The 21,234-nt window shown below is 35.8% G+C and overlaps 2 protein-coding genes across 3 annotated transcripts in view; both read right to left on the bottom strand.

Moving 5' to 3' along the window:
* The window catches only part of LOC120430930 (uncharacterized), a 202,216-nt gene that overhangs the window by 85,320 nt on the left and 95,662 nt on the right, over positions 1–21,234 (bottom strand). The window lies entirely within an intron of this gene.
* Positions 1–21,234, bottom strand: part of LOC120420027 (motile sperm domain-containing protein 2-like) — a 52,284-nt gene that overhangs the window by 28,214 nt on the left and 2,836 nt on the right. The window contains exons 1-5 of one of the 2 annotated variants that reach the window (XM_039582926.2): positions 15,105–15,349; positions 9,044–9,647; positions 3,987–4,136; positions 3,580–3,921; positions 3,280–3,521 (exon numbers count right to left, since the gene is read on the bottom strand). In XM_039582926.2, coding sequence (XP_039438860.1) covers positions 3,280–3,521; positions 3,580–3,921; positions 3,987–4,136; positions 9,044–9,143 — 834 coding nt within the window. In that variant the 5' untranslated portion in view covers positions 9,144–9,647; positions 15,105–15,349. Of the gene's footprint in view, positions 1–3,279; positions 3,522–3,579; positions 3,922–3,986; positions 4,137–9,043; positions 9,648–15,104; positions 15,350–21,234 lie in introns of those variants that run through there. The other variant, XM_039582927.2, reaches the window with a different exon arrangement.

Genomic DNA, 21,234 nt, shown 5'->3' on the forward strand with positions numbered 1-21,234 from the left:
GACTTCTAGCTGGATTTTTTGACTGATAGCTCGATATGTCAGACAACATACTTCGCAGGGCTGTGACAGCTCGAGCTCGATGATTGTTTGCATCAGGACACCGTGACGAGAAGTTCTTAATTTTTGGGTTAAATTATATTTTTTTTCACTGGGCCTAGAAAGCCTTATTGTGGAACACCTGAATTTAACTGATATTTTCACAAAAAAGTTATCAGACCATTCATAAAACATTACTAAGCATGTGTTTTATTGGTTTCAGATTGTGAAGTTAGTATTTTGTAAAAAATATGTACTCCTGGAAAGAAAAAAAAGTTTGTTTACATCATAAGAAAAAAGTGTTCAGAATTTGTGGATTTCAAGGGTCAATGTTTTTTTTTTTTTAAACTTGATATAAAACGTAAAAATGTACAGCCGGTCTATACATCAATCGAAAGATCTCAAGAAAAGGTTTCACATGAAGGTAAAAGCAAATCATTATGTTCAATTAACGATTTTCTATGATTTGATGAACATTGGCCTATCTGTAAACCGTTCCGAATATGTGGGATGACTGTACTAAACGATGGGCGGCCAAAAGAGGCATTTTTTGTTTTCTACGTGTTGAAAAATTGTTTCAAAAGTGGGTGAAATTTCGCGATTCAGAAGATCAACCGAATTGAAGTTCCGAGATTATGTATCTTTGATGTGCAGTGATAATTTCGGAGTAAGATTATCAAATATTATTTGGCAGGTACCATTCATAGTTATTGATAATTCGTCGCTAACATTTAAAAAAGCGTCATAAACGTGAGACATAGCGATTTTGAAATGTTAGCAGTGAATCATGCCAATCTCGATTTCAACCCTCTTCTTAAGATGTTTTGACTTTGAATACCTTAATAGCTCGACGCCATCGAATTTTTTTTATTCCTGACAAAATAAATTATAGATCGATCACAATACTTGCCAATTCTTGGTATTATTTTGCAAACAGTAAATTGGTTCCACTTTGACAGTTCTAAATTGAGGCCGCTTTGCGGACAACTATTCTGCACCCAGCTTCTAACTTAAAAAAAAAAATGAAAATCAGGCTATAAATTTGAAGTTAAGTACTTTTTATGAATTTTCTTGACACTTCCTCGACATTGACCAGAGCCGAGAAAAAAAACTTAAAATAAAAAGAAATTGTTCTTAATGAAAAAAAATCCCTTTTGGGTTATTACAGATTAGAAAAGAACATTAAATTCCCATAGTGAGTAATGAAAAATGGCGGAGGTATCAAAACTATTTTAGTGTATTTTTTCGATGAAAAATAAAAATAAAATTTTAAAATTCTGAATCGTCACCATTTCAGGCTTTAAATTATTGAAAATCACGTATTTTTTTGCATGTTCAAAAATGAAAGCGGTCGACTGTTCACAGTATAAAATTGTGTAAAATTGGAAGGTGTAATTTTGGAAGGTTCAATATTACCTCTTTTATGATGAAATTTTACCTCCATTTAGACGGAAAAAGTTACATTACAACAGAAAAGTGTTGACATTACACATTTTCAGAGATAAAATTACACATTATTTCTGACATAAAAAATGTACTCCTTGCCAAATGTAATATTACCACGATATTTTTTTACTGTGTTGATATCAGAAAAAAAGCTCGGATTGTTGATCTGGGACCAAAAATACCCTTTAGGGCAAAGTTTCATGCAAATCGAAGAGGGGTCGGGGCAATTGCTGAGTGAGTTGGCGGAGAATAACCCTTATGATTTTATCAAGTGTTATTAAGGGTAAAACATTTTCTTTTAAACAAATAGCTTCTGTTAACACTTTATGGTTTCAAGAATCGATTTTTTAGGCCAAAGAACCATAATGAATAGATCAATCAATAAAGACCTATTGAAAATAAATTTTGCCGTACCTTACTGCTCTTCTTCCTACACAATGTCATACAGTTTCTTCTTTTTTATGTTTTTTTTTTGTGTCAAAGTGTTGTTTGTCCAGCTTCAAATATTTACAAAGATTTTTTTTTCGAATTTTCTAAGACATCTTTGGATTCAAGTCATTAAAATATGTCCTTCTGAAGGTTATGCACCGTGCGTCTCCCCTTAAATTTCTTTTATGCTAGAACTTTTTGGAAACGCACCATACATTAAGTGTGGCTAGTCCTATTCGATTATAAACTTTCCGAAATCACGAGAGCACATCTGTTACGGTTCAGCGCACTCGGGCAACTCTCGCCCACACCGGTCATATCGCTATTCTTGAATGAGGGTTTTTAGCCGTACATTGGGTTATTTCTTCTTCATAGAACTTTAACCCTCTACTGCCCAATTTTTTTTTTCGATTTTTTTTATTTTTCCCGTGTTCAGGAGGTCATTTTGAGCAACTTTTGTTCTTCGAAAAACGTTCAGGATGTCATTTTGAGCAACTTTTGTTCTTCGAAAAACTTTACTTCTCTTGTTTTATGTTTTTTTTGTTTCATTTTTAGTATTTTAATTTGCATTTATCTTGTTTAGCTTATGTTTGTTTTTGGTAGTATTTGGCCTACTTTACCACCTCCTATCATTACATTTTGCCTATCTATTTTTTTCATGTTTTTACAGTAACTTTTTCAATTTTTTGCATGTTTTTCACATTTTCTGCTATAAAATGGAACCATTATCATTTAAATTGTAAATGAATGCGTAGAGGCATAGTCTGGGGCACTAGAAAAATTACTGCTTGCTTCTTTTTACTTAAAATATAGGAAATGTTAGTAAAAATCACAGCCAAAGTTGACCCCTAAAAAAAATACATTTTTGAAAACATTGGCAAAGTCACATAAAAAAAGTCAAACTTCCAACCCTAAAATTTTCCAAAATTTTAATAGTTCTTCTTTCCAATGCTTTTTAAAGATCAAAAATTGGTTGAAAAATGGATTTTTGGCGATTTTTTAAATCGAGGCCCATCTAGAGGCGGGGTTGGGTTGTAGAGGGTTAACCTCTTCCACTTGAAACGAGTCGAAATCAGCTTTTCAGCGAAAAGCATCAAAATTCCATTTGCACTTCCAGCAAAGCAAAATGAGAAACCATCCCAACAGTCAGACGAGATGCTGTGTCCCATGGAAAAACTTTTCGCAAAATGGCCAGTAAATTTGAAGAAACTGGAAAATCGATACCGTAAAACGACTTTCAAGAAGCGACAATCCGCTGCGGATTGGATTCCTAATTTATGTCTTTCATCGTAAAGCCGGAGCGGGGGATAATTTTGTTCATTTTGGTCGCCAGATTGTCCCTGGGAAATTGATTGTGTTTGTACTCACTTTTTTGAAGCCGTTGATGTTGCTGCTATTGTTGTTATGATTGATGGAGTTGTTGTTTGTCAGTGCCGGTTCCGGGGTGCCTCTCACTTCCGGAACAAACGTAAACTCGTAGTCGTCCTTTCCGCCCCAAGCCGCGAGCATGTTGTCCTCGTCGACGTAGTCTCGGATGGACTTGCCGTTGATGTTCTTCAGCCGGTCGACGGCCTTTGCCGGTAGCAAGCGTTTGATGATTTGGAATGTGGCTAAAATAAGAGCGTTTTTAGTGGAGATGCTTGGTACTTCGAAGGAATCACAACTTACCGTTAAGTATCCATGGCAAATCAAACACCAAAATATAGTTAAGCGAGTATGGATAGTAGTTCTTCAGCGTACCAATGATATACTTGGTATACTCCATGTCTACGTTGCTGAGTCCGGCGTCGGACAGCTCAAATACGATCGTAATGTAATCGTCGTTGGATTCGCGAATTATTCGTTCCAACCAGTACAGGAACATTCGTTTCATTTCGTCTAGACTTTTGGACCCTCGCGTGTACAAACTTGCCCGGTAGATGAACAGCGTCTTCCCGTCGAGGTCCTTCCCCCGTGGAAACATGATGCCTTCTTTCACGTAGTCCATGCGGATGTTCTCCTCGCTGATTTCTGAGAAAAGAAAAATAACGTTAAAATTGACCACTCTCAAAGAATGATTTTTAAATCACACCAACCATTAATGTTCTGTGTCTTTCGCCACTTGCAGGTGTCCCAGACCTGCTGCAGCGATGCCTTCATGTCCAGATCGTTGTTCTCCAGGAACTTTGTCAGCCACACGTCGTTGGCGAAGATCTTGTTCAGGTCATGCGGGTGAAATCCGCCAGCTGCAATGGAAAGGAATAGAACAAGTTGTAGTGGTAAAACAAAGTGTCTTATCAAAACCGAATATGAGATAAAAAAAATATCACAAAATTGTTCAAATATGAGTAAAAACTTTGTACTTTCAAAAAATCATAGTTTCATTTCAAATTCGAAGTAGTACTATCAAAGCTTTATGAGAAAAACTGAGTTGATTTTGTTCGAGAGTTTTTTTTTCCAAAAGCATTTGTTCATCCTTGAATCAATATTTTTTTAGCCTTTACAAATACCATAATACTTCAATAAATAGTTAAATAGGATTCTTTCCAATTTTTATCTATTTTTATAACTTTTCAACTAATTTTTGTCTTGTCTCAGTTTGTTTGGGAGTTTTTTAATTCTTCTAAAATGAGTTCTTAAAAAATAATATGAGAAAAAGTCTTACCACAAACGTAATCACAAGAATTACGAAAATACGTTTTTGGCTACCATCCTATATTTTGATTATGTGTGTGTGTTTTCTCAGCACTGGCTGAACCGATTTTGACCAAACCAGTTGCAATCGACTTGGTATAGGGTATACATCCATACATCGCCATTGAATTGTTTGAAGTTTCGATAACTAGTTCAAAAGTTATGTATAAAAATGTGTTTTCACATATATCCGGATCTCATTTATATGCATGTAAACGATGTCCGGATCCATCATCCGACCCATCGTTGGTTAGGTAATTGAGAGACCTTTCCAACAAGCTCACAACATTGAAGATCTGGCAACCCTGTCTCGAGTTATGACCACTTAAGTTATATCTGTGTACTTATTTTTCTGGATCTAAAAAAATAGCTGAAATATGTGTCCAAACCACTCATATTACCCATTTTTGGTAAAAGTGAGGAAGGCATCAACCACATAGGTGGATTAAGATAGTTTTTTTTTGTAATTTTATGTAAAAGTTTCCGAGGAATCCAATAAAAATATGTTCAGATATACGCTCTTTGGACCCCATTATTCAAAACAGCATTTTAAGTTTTCATTCGACCTTTTTAAATGTTAGGCTTGGGGGGCGCCAAAAACGATGATTCTACAAAATTGTCATGTCAGTTATAACATCCTATTTAGGTATTTAGAATAGGGCACCAAAATATAAAGTAGAACTACACATAACGAGATAATTTGGTTTTAAATATAAAAAAAATATTTAGGGGCGCCAAAATCAATTGTATGAATGTCTATCGAAGTATTTTTGAAAATTTATATTTAGTGCTAAATTTATTACATCAAAGAAGGGTCACTCAAGTAGCAGAAAGTTCAAGGAGGTCTAGAAGAGCTTTTCAACATAAATACAGCATTAAAGTTTGGACCGTTGTATAATGAAGTTACCTTCCAGACTTAAAAAAATGTCCAACTAATTGTTATTTTCACGTTAATTCGGCTGTGAATCACAATCAGCCAAATTGTGAAAAAAAAATATATGATCATATTTTGAGCTTACTGGAAATAGGAATTATTTTAACATTTAAAACATATACTTTTCATTTGAAATTTTAACATTCTCGAGTTTAAAAAATGGCCTCAAAGCCTCAATACTAGAGTTTGAAATACAAAAACTGGTGTAAAATTTCACCAATAAAACCAACATATTTCAAGAAAAAAAAAAAGTTTTCAGAGCACACAAGCTGCTCTGAACATTACTTTTTAAGTTTCAGTTTAACCGTTGTTGAAAAATTGCTACACACTCAGAACAACTTATCGATTAATGTTTCAGGCTGTTCTAGTATTATTTCGCCAAAATGTACACAATTACTTTTTTAAATCGTCTTAAAAACTCTGGTAATGTGAAATTATTCAAACTTTTATTTTTTGAAAAATAAGTTTCAGTTAAAAACAAACAAATAATATTTTATCAAGGTTTGAAATATTCATATAGCTTTGCACAAAAAAAAATATTCTTGAAAATGGAATTTAATTTTACAAATCAAAATAAATAAAAAAAAACGTTGCTTAATCCACCCTTAGGTGGTTGGTGCCTTCCTCATATTTAGAGGGTAATACTATCCAAAATAAATAGAAAAGGGCGTATTTGTGTTCTATCAACTAGATTCATTATTCATACCATCAGATTGGGTAGTCAGATCTTCATAATTCAGGGCACTTATGTGCAAATAACTTTTGATAGGGTTGTCAGATCTTCAATCTTTTGAGCTCGTTGGAAAGGTCTTTCGAATACCTTTCTAAAAATGTACAAACTTCCGGACTTTTGTTAAAATCGTTTTTTTAGCATAACTTTTGAAGTATTCAACAAAACTTTATAATTTTCAATAGCGACTTATGGGACCCCAAGACGGATCGAATGAGACCAAAACTGTTCAAATCGATTCAACCTTCATATTTTTACCAAATATTAATATTATCATTAATCAAAAATTGCGCTGGATTTTGAATGATTTTTAGAAAAAAATTGTTTGTGCCGCTGCATGATGAAAAATTATACTTATATTTTTTTTTTAATTTTGGAGAACAATTCTTTTTTCTAAATGCACCAATATTGAATCCAATGCCAAATCAGCTAAATGTTTTACGAATCCGTGAAAAATCTTTGCTTATACAATCAAATTAATACTAGATCAGAATATATTATGCTGGCTTAGAAAATATCAAATTTACTAACAAGTTATAGCTAAATGTATAATGATTGAGCATTAAATTCTGTGCCTTTATCTGAAAAATAAATTTTAGAAACAAACCCTGCTATCATTATTGATTTTATAAAATCTGAGAAAATATTCAGCTAACTTAATTCCTACAATAAATTTTGAATTCAACCTATCTCATACTAATTTGAAAAATAAAACATAAAACACTGTGTTTTTGGTTTCAACCGTCATACCTAGGTCTCCAATAGCAATTAAAAAAAATAAAACTCATTGAAGCAATCATTGAAAATTAACATCAATTTTCCAAAATGCATGTAAATTTGGAAGGGGCGCCAAATTGAGGCTTCGCCAAGGGCGCCGTGGAACCAAGGTACGGCTCTGACACACTGAAACTAATGAAACTCAAGCTTAGTGATGTTTTATACATGGTCTGATAACTTTTGGGAAAATATCATTTAAATTCATGTGTTACACAATTGTGGAAGGCACAATAACATCCCACAATTATGGGACAAGCAATTTGGAGGTAGTTTTTTTTTGCTCTGGATAAAATATTCTTGAAATGAGTTTTTTTTTGTTCAAAAAGTACTCCTTTTACTAGTAAAATAGCAAAAGAATGTTCAAATGAAGGTTCTAAAAATAGTAGGGTCGACAGAAAAGCTGCATTTGGCATGGTATTGACAAATTATCACAAAAGTGTTCCGAATATGTGGGATGACTGTACCATTAAAGGAGTAAACATAGAAAATCAAGTGAAGCATTAACGTTAAACAAAAATCAAAATGACCTCCTGAAAATATGGAAATGAATATTACCAATAGGGTCCTTAAGCCCTACGTAATTTTTTATGTACAATGGTTAAAAACACGATTATAAACCATTACTGATCACTTTTTTCCATTTTAATGCAAACAAATAATTTGACAAGACAACATTTTTTCGATGGATCAACTATGGTCCCCTTGGAACGAGCTGTCAAGTAGGACCTTTTCTGTCAAGAAGGGCCGAGAAGTTATTTTGTTAAAATTGATTTAAAAATCCATTTTAAATCCTTTGCGGTCGTACAAAGGGTCATTGTACTCAGAAAAATAAGTTTTATCGTTTTGAACAATAATATCACAAATCTAAGCTTAATTTTAGGACCCAATTAAAATTTGAGCAGTTAAGGGTTTATAATAAATCTGTTTGTTATAAGGCGTCATCCATAAAGTATGTCACGCTAAAATCGGCCAAAATTATTTCCCTACTAAATTTAAAAAAAAATATTTGCAACGGCCTTTTTGCAATAAGTATTTGAATAAATTTAAAACTGTTCATAATGCCTCACAGAATATCTCACATTTAAAGAACATTTTTGGCATGCAAAGATTCATCTGATCGAATTAAAACAATAATTTGATAACTCATCAAATCCATAATTTATTACACCAGCACATGTCGTCTGGATGGGCCAAAGGCTCTTTTATCTTATCTCGACAGGTAATGTTGTCAGGAAATGTACTCGACGCAAATTCGCTGCAGGTGTTCCCGTACGTGACGTTTTGTGCCATGGCTGAAGTGCGCCTAAATGAATTAGCTGCTTATCGAAATGTTTTGATTTTTACAAGCTTTGATAAAAGTGATTAGAGTTGTGTTGAAATACTTCGTGCAAAACAACAAAGGTATCGAAAAAAAGGAAACAATTTTGAAGCCTACCAGTCCGGTCAGCCAAAATCCGGAAGTGTAATTTACCAAGTGGGATGTTCCAAGATCGGATTAGCATTAACTTTAACGCTAAGATGTGGCTTTCAAAACCGGAAGAGTGTGCAAATTTATCGCTCTAAAAATATCTTAGCTAAATTTTGTCTACTCATCCTTCGACCGTTATCGGAACATTTTTTTCTCTGGCAGAACAAAAAAATCAACCGGATAAATTCATATTCAAATCGCAATCTTGTTGCAAACCGGTTCAAAACTGTCATTAGTTTTGTCTATGCAAAGCAGGATAGTCCAAAAGAACAACCCGTGAGTCGCGATTTTTTCTCTGTAATGTTGAAAGATGAAGGCAGTTTCAAATCAAAAGCCTATGACCAAAGAAGTAATTTTGTGTCATAGTTTTGTTTATACAATTTTGAGGCTGAACAGGGACAGAAATTTGAAAATCGGTTTACTTTTTTTTTATTTTAGGGAAGATTTATCAATTTTGCTACTTGCATCGTATCATAAAAAAATAAATAAATGAAATAAACAGTAAATAGGCGTTTACACAATCACACAAATACTGAATAAATCAACTCACGTGGAATTTTCAATTCGTCGTTTTTCATCTTCTGCCGAAAAGACTCCCTCAGCTGTTCCACCACCTCCGGGCTCGGATTCAGCACATCTGGCAAGGTCATCTTGGAAGCACACTCACGCGAACTTCAGTTAGCAGCACCGCGCGTTAAGTCGCGGTAAATTAACTAACGACTTGTACTACTCTATTCTCAGACTTGTTTGTTTAACTTTGCACTTTTCTTCTCTCCACAACCTTCTTTGCAAACTTCCCAACTTATAAATTAATACCACACTTACACACTTGCTTGGCACTTGTTATCACTTTTTGAGCACTTTCTTCCTTCTTTCTTTTCTTCTTTTGTACTCTTTTACGGATTTTGTAACACAATCTGGCTAGCATACACGCCAAATTGATGCTGCAACTTCTTTCACATCCGCCAGCCACCGATGTTTGTCCCGTGCGAAGTTCACCTTCAACTTGTACGCGATCAGCCCATCAAATGCCAGTTGTGTTCAGGCTCGGGCAGGATGATTTCGGTCTAAGCCCCGCGACGGCAACGCAACGAATGTTCTGCCGAAAATTGGTTGCAGGTTTCGTCGTCGAACCACCACCGTCTATGATCAACCTTCGGAAAATAATAGAGAGAAGAAGAAAAAAAAAATCCAACTGAATATGAGGCGGAAAAAAATGGCTCGGAGATTTGGCGCGTGCGGTGCTGTTCAACGGAAGAACTTCGATTGTGGTTGATCGTGCATGGCAAACTGGACTTTTGGTGAAGGTGAGGCAGTTCTGCGGCAGTGTGATCGCGTGTTTTTTGAACTTTGAGATACGATTCTGGCAACGAGCAGATAGACAGCATTTTGATGAATTGTCATAGCTAATTTGGGGGCTAACTAGCAGAGCATTGACAAGTTCAAGTTTATCGATCAATCATGTGTTTGGATTGTTTAAGGGCAGATTATTGTCTGCGTTAGGCCAAAAGCATACATCTTTAGAACAAAGCATGGTTTTTGTTCTACAACATGGGTTTGGTGGTCTATATTGCAAGATTCTTACTGGAAACTAGGTTTCCGAAGGTTTGAAGCGGCAATCCAAACCTCTGTTAATATCGAAGATCCCATCCACCCCAGGATTCAAACAGACGACCAATAGACTGCATACCAGCAGCTCTACGGAAGCAAGAGGAGACTGCTACACTGAGGTGGAATCTAGTTATGGGACCATCCATAAACCACGTGGACACTTTTTTGTGAATCTTTTACCCCCCCCCCCCCCCTTCGTGGACAATTGTCCATACAAAAAAAAACTTTTTTGTATGGATCGTGGACAATCGCCATACCCCCCCCCCCCCCCTAAAGTGTCCACGTGGTTTATGGATGGTCCCTATATGGGAAAATTTAAAATGATAAAAATCCAATCAGCACCACATTTTTCGGGTCCCATTTAGGGTCCCTAACAACCTCCCAAAATTTGGGAGCGATTGGTTAAGCCCACGATTGGCGCAAGGCGAATGAAATTTGTATGGAAATTATTATGGGGAAACTCGCATTTTCACATTTTTGAATTTACAAAATTCATGTTTTATTATTTTATGAAACTAACACCGTAGATGTGTAGCCCTGGATGTCCTGAACAACTCTCCCGAAGAAAGTTTGGTGCTAAAGTGCTTCATAAAAAAGATACAGAGTTTTCAAAAGCAGTGTATTGAAATAATCAGTAATACTCAAACTTTCTGCCAACATTGCCTAAGAAACCACTAAATACAAAAAAGACATGTTGTTCTTATATCTTGATTAACCTTACTTAAAATCGATGTGAAGAATTGTTTAGAAGACATTATTTTGTTAAGTTGCACCCCAAATCCTCAAATATATTATATTTTTTGAAAGATTCCGCTTGACTTGGCAGTGTTGGCAAAAAGTATGTTTTTTTTTCGAGTATTTCAAAATGTCTCTCTTGAACGTTCTGTAACTCTTGTTTGAAGCAATTTAGCACCATACTGCTTTGGGGAGAGTTGTTAAGGACATCCAGGGCTATACTTCTACGGTGTTAGTTTCATAAAATAATAAAACATGAATTTTGTAGAATCAAAAATGTGAAAACGCATGTTTCTTCATAGTAAATTCCATACAAATTTCATTCGCTTTGCGCCAATCGTGGGCTTAACCAATTGCTCCAAAATTTAGGGAGGTTATTTGGAACCTTAAAAGGGACCTAAAAAATGTGTTGCTGAAAAAATCAATTTTCGATTCCACCCTACTGCTGACCTGGACTGACCTAACGGTATGGTATTAAATGATACCTTACTATCAATTATTTTAAATTTCACTTATAGAGCAGAGTTTGATTCACCCATTCGATCTTTAACTTATCCTTTTCTCAATGCTTCTTTTGATTGTAGTGATTATTGACAAAGACCATTTCAATCTCTTAGGAAATGTATTATCCCATATATTTTTGGAGTTTATAACTTTAGGTTCTCAACGAAATTGGATAAACCAAATTGGCTGATATTTGTGAAGACTCTCAAGACATATTCCGTGTGATATATCTTCGATTTGCGTGATACTTTTTCCTAAGGGGTAATTTTTGTCCTTCTCATCTCGTTACGGATAGGTGGTATGACCCCTTTCCATTTTTTAACATTTCGTCAGCTGTGTGCTATCTTGTGACAACGACCATTTAGTAATTTTCGAGAAAATCGATTTTAAAAGTTTGATGATAAATATTTTCAAAACTATGAATGATAGAGCCAAACTTTTTGAAGCAATCGGTTCGTATACTATCGCTTAACAAACGCTCCAAGTTTCAACTAATTTGGTTACACCAGTTAAAAGATACAGTAAATGATGTAAACAAAAATCTGAAAAGCACGTGTCACAAGTGTGTTTCGAAAGTAAAGTTGTACTACGTGTCACAAGTGTGCACAGAATTCCCATACAAACTAAAATAGACTTAAATCAATAGTATAACCGACTTAATCAGTATATTTTCAAAAACAAAAGATTGCATTGCCTTCAGAAAATGTGTAACAACATAAATTTGTGAAAAACAAGAAAAATTTTCCACATTTTCTAACAACATGCATGACGTGTCACAAGTGTGCACGATCATTTTGATGATAAATTGGGCTATGTCACAAGTGTGTATTGCGATATCCGGGAAACAGAAGCGAGTTTCCAAAATCGGGTTAAAGCATCTTGTAGTGTTTGTTAAGAATAGCAAAACGTCATCATTAACTCATTTTCGACCAAAATGGTCTATGTCACAAGATAGCACACATCTGACGATTTGAAAATGACGTTTTTTTAAACAATTTGCCTGCTGGTAAGGGTTTGGAAATTTGAAGTCAAAGGGACAATTGGACGCCTTATTTATTGGCCTCAGTATGGTAAAATGGTATTTTTCATCGAAAAAAATAATAATACAAAAATGGATTCAAATTTTTTGCCATTATTCGTTACTCAACTGTACAATTTCGGGACATGAGCAATTCTCTACGAAATCGACCGATTTCGACCTTTTTTATTTTTGTGTTTTTTTTAATTTGGCTCAAACTTTGTGGGGGCCTTCCCTATGACCAAAGAAGCCATTTTGTGTCATTGGTTCACCATAGAATTTTGGCAACTGGCCTGTATGGTACGTAAATATTCGAAAATCTGTAACTTTTGAAGGAATTTTCTGATCAATTGTGTCTTAGGCAAAGTTGTAAGTATTGATGAGGACTGTTCAGAAAAATAGGTACACGGAAAAAATCTCCTGATTTTTGAATTAATTTTTTCTTCATAAAAACTCAATTTCCCAAAAAAAAATTTTTTTTCAATTTTTTGAAAAAATGTGATTTTGGAAAAAATCTAAATTGCATTCATAAATTTTTAATTTCTAATTAATAATCTAATTTATTTTATGTAAATTTGAAATTGCAAACGAAAAGTACTTAACAGATTTTTGGTAAAGTGCCTCGTTTTCAAGATATCTTCGCTTGTGTGCTCTCTTGTGACATTTCCTATCTTTTTACAGTACTCGTGTCACATGATAGCACACAAGTGACGATGTAGCCACCGAAAGTTTAATCTCAGTGAAATATTTGCAGTTTTCTGTTTAAAAAAATAGTAACTATGAGTGACCATTTCAGATTTTTTTTAATGTGAGGAAATTTGCTATAAAATTCAAACAATCTTCGATCTCTGGTTTCTGAGATACAGCGGCTTGAAAGGAAAGAAATAGGAGATTCGAAGTTCGAAAACAATATTTTTTGATCAAAAGACTAACATTTCAAAAGGGCGTGATGTTGAATATTTGGCCCTTTTGAAAAATTTCCAAATATTCGACCATACTTCTCTATGGCTCAAGAGTAACGGGTTTTGGCCCAAAACATATAAAAAAATCTCAAACATAAAAAAAAACACGGATTTTGGGAAATTGAGTTTTTGTGAAATCAAAGAGAAACAAAAAAAGGGCCGAAAATAAAAAAAAACAGTTTTAAAATCAGAGCTAAAAAAATCGATAAAAAAAAGGTTTTTAGGTTAGTTAGTTTACAATCATTAGTTTTCATGAAATCTAAGTTTAACTAAAAAATATGTTTTTGCGAAAACAAAAGTTTTTGCGGTGAAAATTCACTTAAATTGAAAATATGTTTAAACGAACTTGAACATGTTAAAATGATCATAAACGCAGAAACGAATTTTTAATTGTTCTAAGCTGATTGTACTCAAAATTTCTTTGAAATTTTGAAGTATTTTAAATGAAAATATTTGTCTTGCTCCCTAATTTGAACTTTGAAAAATATTTGCAACAGCTTTACGAAATTTAAAACATAATTTCTTTACATTTCAAGGCGTTAACGCAATATATTGGAGAAAATGGATGGATGAATCTAATTGCTGGCTCGAGCCGGGAAATGAAATCCCAATCTACCAGACTTGTCGAACTTTGTAATTTAACCGATGATGCAGAATACTGTCGTCTGAACAAAATAATTCTTCAAATTTGCATTTACGTGTTCCCCGCGTCGTCGTGTATGTATATCATTAACGAATTTTAAACGATGGACTTTTTTGCGCATTTTGCTAAATGAATTACAAACAAAAAATGCAGGAGCGTAATTACGATTAATTCAACACTCAGACCAGCGATGGAATAATCATCATCAAAAGAAAATCTTTGGATGTTCATCAAGAGAAAAAAATCCGAAGGGAGCATGACTCTCCTCTCTCGCGCACGAAAGATCGGTAAAAGGAATCTAAAGAAATCATCATCTTGATTATTCGGCGGAACATCTAATTTACTACTACACTTGCAAGTGTAACGTCACACGTCGAAAAACGTCACCCTGTAGATGGGCAATGTGTATAAACATAGTGAAATAAATATTTTTGAGTGGTTCTGACAAGGAAATTCGCAAAAAATCATCGGCAGAGTGATTTTTTTGAAGAATTTCGGGAGCGATTTTCTTTTGCGTGATTTGCCTCCTCTCTCTTTCGCGGGTGAAGAAAGTTCGCTGGCGAAATTGATATTTTTGCGATTATTCCATCCCTGACTCAGACACATGTTGCCGGCGTAATCAAGTTTTTGCAATGAGGGTTTGTGACTAAAAAGATTCGTAACAAAAAATGTTTTAAACAATGGCTGCATCAGGTTTTACTAAATGATTGAACTTTAGTGGTATTGAGTTATTGGATATTTACAACACAAAGCAAACTGATAAACATATCGCTGCTTGTGAGTCATCTTTTACTAAGCTTGCAGAGATTTCTATAGCATTGATGCACTGCGTTCCTCTACATTTGCAATGTTGATTCTAAGTCATGATCTAGTGTTGAAAAGTTTCGTGTTGCTAGAATTAATCCAACTGGCGACTTTAATTTAAACCAGCTGGGTACGATCTCGAAACATCCGGATTGTTAGTCCACCGCGCTCGGTGACTAAACAAATACTGTCTGGAAATAAAATCCAACCTATTCTAGTCGAACACGTGTTCCCCGCGCCTTGTTTGCTGGTATCAACACAGGTCGGCACATCGACAACTGCATCAAAATGTCACCGTTTTCCGGCTGTCTGTATTCCTGAGCAGTTTGTTTACCTTGCTTAGTCGTGGGTAGTGATAACGATTACGGTGCCTCCCTTCACCGGCTGGTTTAAGCGCGGCAAGTCACACCAACAACAACTACTGAAACTCCCGACACACTATCGTCGTCTCCGCCGATTGACGTAACCTGGCATTACCGGGATGATTCTAGGGGTGGCACTCCACAAAAAAAACCTTCACCGAAACTGACGATCAAACCGCCACCGGCGAAACGAGTCTTGCCGCATCGAAGCACGAAACTAATCTAACCGAGTCGATTCGTTTTGGGATTTTTTTTTTCCTTTTCGGCGCATTCAATTGTGTTGTCGCACTAGCCATCACGGTATTGGTTCAAAGTCAGATGTGTGCTGACCGCGAATTCTCCGAGAGCGCAGCTAAAGCCATCGAGGAGTTTGCCAGTTGTTGCACAAAACGTGTTTGATTGCCTGCAAAAAAACTTCTTGACTTTTTTTTGATTTTTGATCCTATAAACAAATGTAAACATTGAGTGTATCCCGCTTACTCCGATGGACTTTGACATAAGGTGTGAAAGGGATACACTCAATGTTTACATTTGTTTATAGGACCTTATCAAAAAAAAGTCAAGACTTGTTCTGAACTTGTTCCAGCCCTGCATTGAAATGTCAAAACAACCTTACCTTGAGCGTTGTTCACCTTGGTGCTGTTTGACACAGTGATAACTGTCAAACGCAGGGCTGGAATCAATCGGCGCGATAGTTTGGAACACTCCCCTTTAATTTGCTTTCCCTCTTTTGCATCCCGCGGACAAAATTACAGCTTAGACAGCATAATAACATCCAAAATCTCGCTGTATCACTACTTAGCCCAAGCGCCAATCCATTTTCAAGTTCATCGTCCGTTGGACCAACGTCCAGCGCTTGTTCTGTGATGCTGTGAGAGTGAGAGGGGAAAGATTGTTTTGGAGCAAACATCTCTAGAGCGAGTTTCGGGTTGTTCGCCGCCGCCGCCGCCGGTTGGCTTGTGGTGGTGGAGTAGCGCGATTGTGTGTGCACAATGCGTCAAGGTCAGGGGCTGCTCCATCATTCATCTGTTAGTTGGCTGGGTGGGCAGTAAACTACGTAGTATTGGCCATTTTAACATTTGTTTTGACTAAAAATTACTTTAATAAACTAAACGGAGTTAAAAAAAACTAACATTACGTAGCTTACGAAAGACCCCCACGGATCTTGACGGATGCTAGCGATTTGTATGCATGCACACTTGAGGTTGCGCCAAGGGTTAAGCTGTGGAAGGGTTCTCTATAACCTCCTAGTGTTAGATGTGATCTTGAGATTGATGCCGCCAGGGTCGTAAACTAACTCATTTGGAGCAAAAAAGTGGAATTATTTCCAAACAAAGTCTCCGTCTGATGCTTTAGTCTCCCGATCCAGTGTCCGCTAATTAATTTGCGGGCGTTGCTAGTAATCGGTTGACATGGGATAGTGAACAAAAGATCGTTTCGCACTATCGGTGTGTTATGTAATGGTGGGGAAGTGAGAAACTTCCACTTTTATCCAACGATGCATTCAATTTATAACACTGCGTGGGATGGTTGAAATAGAATAACCTTACTTTATTTTTCAATAATCATCAATATTTGGATATTTTTGATCAATATTTGAATATTTTTGACGTGGAAAACAGGTATCAAATTTAAAACTAAGAAGATAGAAAATATAGATGCAGAATATCAAAAAAAGCTAGCTGAATAAATCCTTCTATTGTTCAAATGAGAATACGGTCCATCGATTATCCGAAGCATTAACCAACAAAAAAAAAAATGGTTTTTTTATACTTTCTTGCTTTTAACATCAAATTCGAGTTCTGCGACCCAAATTGTAAAATTTTCATAGTTGATTGCATAATAAATTAAAAATGTATTTTTTCAATATTTTATCACTGCCATTTTGGCCGCGATTTAAAATATATGACAAATAAGACAACTAAAAACTTTTTTTTTGTGATTTGATTATCCGAAAATTCACTTCTTATCCGAGGCCTTCGGATAATCAAGTCTGGACTAGAGGGTGACGAGCGGGAATTCCCGGGAAATCGGTCATTTTTGAGACTCTCGATTCCCGGGAAATTTGGTCGAGGCAATTTCGGCACTTAATACAAATATTATGTATATTATAAACAAAATGATTTAAAGTTACATTGAATGAGTTAAATTCAATACAGTCCAGACTCAATTATCCGAAGCCTCGATTATTTGAAGTTCGTAATCAGTAGCCGGGATACCCCACGCTTACCTTTGCACCTTACCACGGTGTAGGGGTAAGCGTGATTGCCTCTCACCCAGTTGGCCTGGGTTTGATCCCAGAAGGTCCCGGTGGCATTTTTCGAGACGAGATTTGTCTGTAGAGTTGAAGTCCGCCAGTTTCAATTATTCATTTTAGTTTTCCTTGTAGTTGTTAATATTATGAGTCCCAACAGAAATAAACATTTGTAGAAAGCTTTTACAACAAGTATATAGAATATCACAAAGTATCGAAAATCTCGATATGATTACTAAACTATGCCTATTAAATTTCTTACAAATTATTGGCAAAATATCATTAATTTTGCATAAAACCTAAAATTTCCGGGTCCCGGGAATTCCCGGGAAATAGCAAAATTCAACTCTCGATTCCTGGGAAATTGAACCTCCCGAGAATCGTCACCCTCTAGCTGGACTGTAAAATCATTTTTTAGGGTGGTCTATGACCCCAAATATTATCAGTCGCAGCAGTACATTTAAAGTCACTGCCGTTATTTGGGGCGAATTGGGATAGCTGTTTTAGCTTTGTTACGACACAATATTTGGATATTTTTGACTGGTTTAGAAGGAACAGACAAAAATAGTAATAGTTTATTTAAAAATAGTATATCGTTTTCAATTTATGCTCTAAAACCAGCTGTCTCTATCCAGGTTGTATTCCCGATTCACCTAAGTTGACGTTATTAATTTTTGTCATGCGGCTTTGATAGATTACTGTGCACTCAAAATCAGAAGTACCCTTCAAAAAGGGTTTTATCTATCCTTTATCTGTCATCCCATACAAAAAAAAACCCTTTTTGAGGGTTACTTCCACCCTTTTTTCAAGTTTACCGGTAGTAACCCTTTTCAAAAGGGTGACGACGGGTGAACTTGAAAAAAAGGGTGGAAGTAACCCTCAAAAAGGGTTTTTTTTTGTATGGGATGACAGATAAAGGATAGATAAAACCCTTTTTGAAGGGTACTTCTGATTTTGAGTGTGCATTTACTTGGCTGAAAATAGAAGCTCAGCAAAACAGATAGCTTTGAGGTGATCATTACGTCTAAACTTGTCAGTTAGTAATTGAACTGAACACAATACGTCGAACACTCTCGATTAAGCTTTTAACTAACCTATCCAAGTTGCTGTCATAATTTGTGCTAATAATTTGAACCGTTCGTTGAATGGTTTCACGATTGTTTTTTTTTTTGTTTTTAAAGAACTTTACAGTTAATTAAAAAATATGGTTTTTTGTTTTGTCTAACTAAACGGCAGCTAATTTTATTCAAATAGCTCGTAACACAATTAGACAAGCACCAAACAAAATTGATAACCGTTTAAGATGATGTTAACGAGTGTTCTCTTACAATAAAACCCACCCAAATGAGGCATCAAAACAAACCACGGACGCACCCTTTGAAATTCATGTCATGCACCGTATAAATTAACATGTCATTCTTATGTGGGCACCTTGAGGGCAGCGACAGCCAATGTTGATTTTGCACTTGAAGACGATTCGAGCTCTGCAACTGGACGAAACAGACAATCTAGATAGATGTCTCTTCGAGTCTACCAAGTTGGTGCTAATTGGTAAATAATGACAAACCTTTTCCAATGAAACAGAAAGCAGAATTACGAAATTAAAAGTGTTTCCATAATTCTTGATTATCGCCTTATGATAGCAGGATGACCTTGATTTTGCTTCTTGGATATCGCGAGCAAACGAATTTCGCTATCGCAATATTTGGATGCCAAAAAACCGGAAGCCTTGGCAATGGTTTGTTTTGCGTCATAGGCGACGTCGTTCATTCCGTGAATGATGGACAAACAAACTCAAGTAGAGTTTGCAGAATATTTATGCAACAGCAGCCCGGGTTGAGCATTTTCCATATGGAGTCGGTCGCCGTGAAATTCGGAAATAATAAAAAATCTCACGTCGATATTGCCAAACATATCAATACATGAGGCATTACAGAGGAATGATATTAACATAATCTCCATGACATGACTTGCAAAAGCACCTACCTTGGAAGGTCGTAAGCTCCACATGTGACACCCGCGTTAAAAATTCAGGCTAAGATTTATCAGTAAAGCATGTGCCGGGAGGAAGTCTTTTTTCAATTTTGTTCATTGTAGAACGTTTATTTTTGCACTTTGATCAAAGAAAAGACTTTAAATCTTTTTACAAAGTTTTAGATTTGACGTCAGACTTTAGAAAAATAAATAAAAGTTAAAAATATTTTGATATTTTGTGAATGTTTGACAGTACCAAAACTGACATAATGTACAATAGTAGATTGTGCAACAAGTTGCCAAAATAGTAGTTTATGCAACGATTTGCAAAAAGCAACAAGTTGCTTACAACATTTTTTGCAATTCCAAAAAACGCTTTTTGAATGGAATTTTATGTCTATCATTCATTTGTTATGTAAATTCACCGTTCGAAACAAAAAATATTGAAAAATGTTACTTTTTGACACAAGTGTTGAAAACTTTCACTTTTCAGCACCCATTGCAGTGCTGAAAAGTATTGAAAGGTATTAATTTTCCATTCTGTTATTATTGGTAGGGTAAAATAGGCCGTTTCGTTTCTCCAGAAGGACAGGAATTGTTGACAGTTTCACAGCGGAATAGTAAAAAAAGAAGTTTTCAGCACGACTCGTCCACAAAAAAGAGTGATGAAAAAATACGTTTTGCAACGAGTTTTGTACATCATTTTTTGCAATTTCCGAAACACCATTTGAATTGGATATTTTCAGTGAAGCCTTTGTTTCCCTGCTTGAATTATTTGCTGGCGAGTTAAGTGTGAAACTCAAAAAAAAAAGTATAAAAATATATTACTTTTCGATACAAGTGCTGTAAAGTTGAAATTTTCAGCACTCACACGGATGCTGAAAATAATATGCAGCACTGTAATTTTTGGCTATGAAAAGTAGACCCGAGAATGACAGAAAAAGTAAGTAGTTTCAATCTTGAGTCTTGCTGCTTTCCCTTCACCACCCACTACACAACATCATCCAGCGTCCAGTGAGTATTACTAGAGCTTATGTTGGCAGATACAACACCACCGCACACGCGAAGAACCATCATCATTATCCTCTCTCACAATGTCAAGGTCGTTGGCATCCACAATTTTTCGTCCACAGATGCTCGGTTGTGTGTAGCAAGCAACATATCGACAGACTGTGTAATGTTATGTACACACACATGTGGGTATTAGGGTGGTTCAGGGCTCCTTGGAAATGCAAAAATGTCGTCTAGACCGTTGCATTGTTGATAAAATCATTGCTCTATGTCCACAGAAGCTCTCCTGAAATTTTCAGCCATTTTGGTTCAGGTTTCGTCACAGCTCTTTCGCTTTTAAGTTTGCATGCGTTTTCCATGGAGAATATTCACTTTTTTACATTTTCTCACCGCAAAAATCATCCTCCGAACCAAAATGGCTGAAACCTGAGATATATATCAATTATAATATGGGGAACAATTTTGTAGAACACTTTAACTTAATCTGAGCAGAACTGACTTAGTTATAAGTGGATTAAGTGAAGGTGTCGAAGTTGTATTTTCCAAAGGGCCTCTTTCGCTAAATTTTCCCCTGATGGCTCACTTTGATCGATGGCAAATCGTTTGACAACTTGTTTGTTGTTGATGTCAGAAAAAAATGGGCATGATGGTTTCAACTTCGGTGGAACAATTTAACCAGATTTCTTTCGTCTTTTTCAGGTTCCAGTTGAACAAGAGCTTTTGGCCAGAGAAGTACATGACTCGGACCGGGCTAGGTTATCCCAGAGAGATGGAGATCGATGCGGAAAACACGACGAATTTAATGATTTGCAGCTTCCGTTTGCTCGACCGATGTTTGCGCTCCGGCGATGTTCGGACGGCCA

This window comes from Culex pipiens, chromosome 3 (assembly GCF_016801865.2).
Source record: "Culex pipiens pallens isolate TS chromosome 3, TS_CPP_V2, whole genome shotgun sequence".
Lineage (NCBI taxonomy): Eukaryota > Metazoa > Arthropoda > Insecta > Diptera > Culicidae > Culex > Culex pipiens.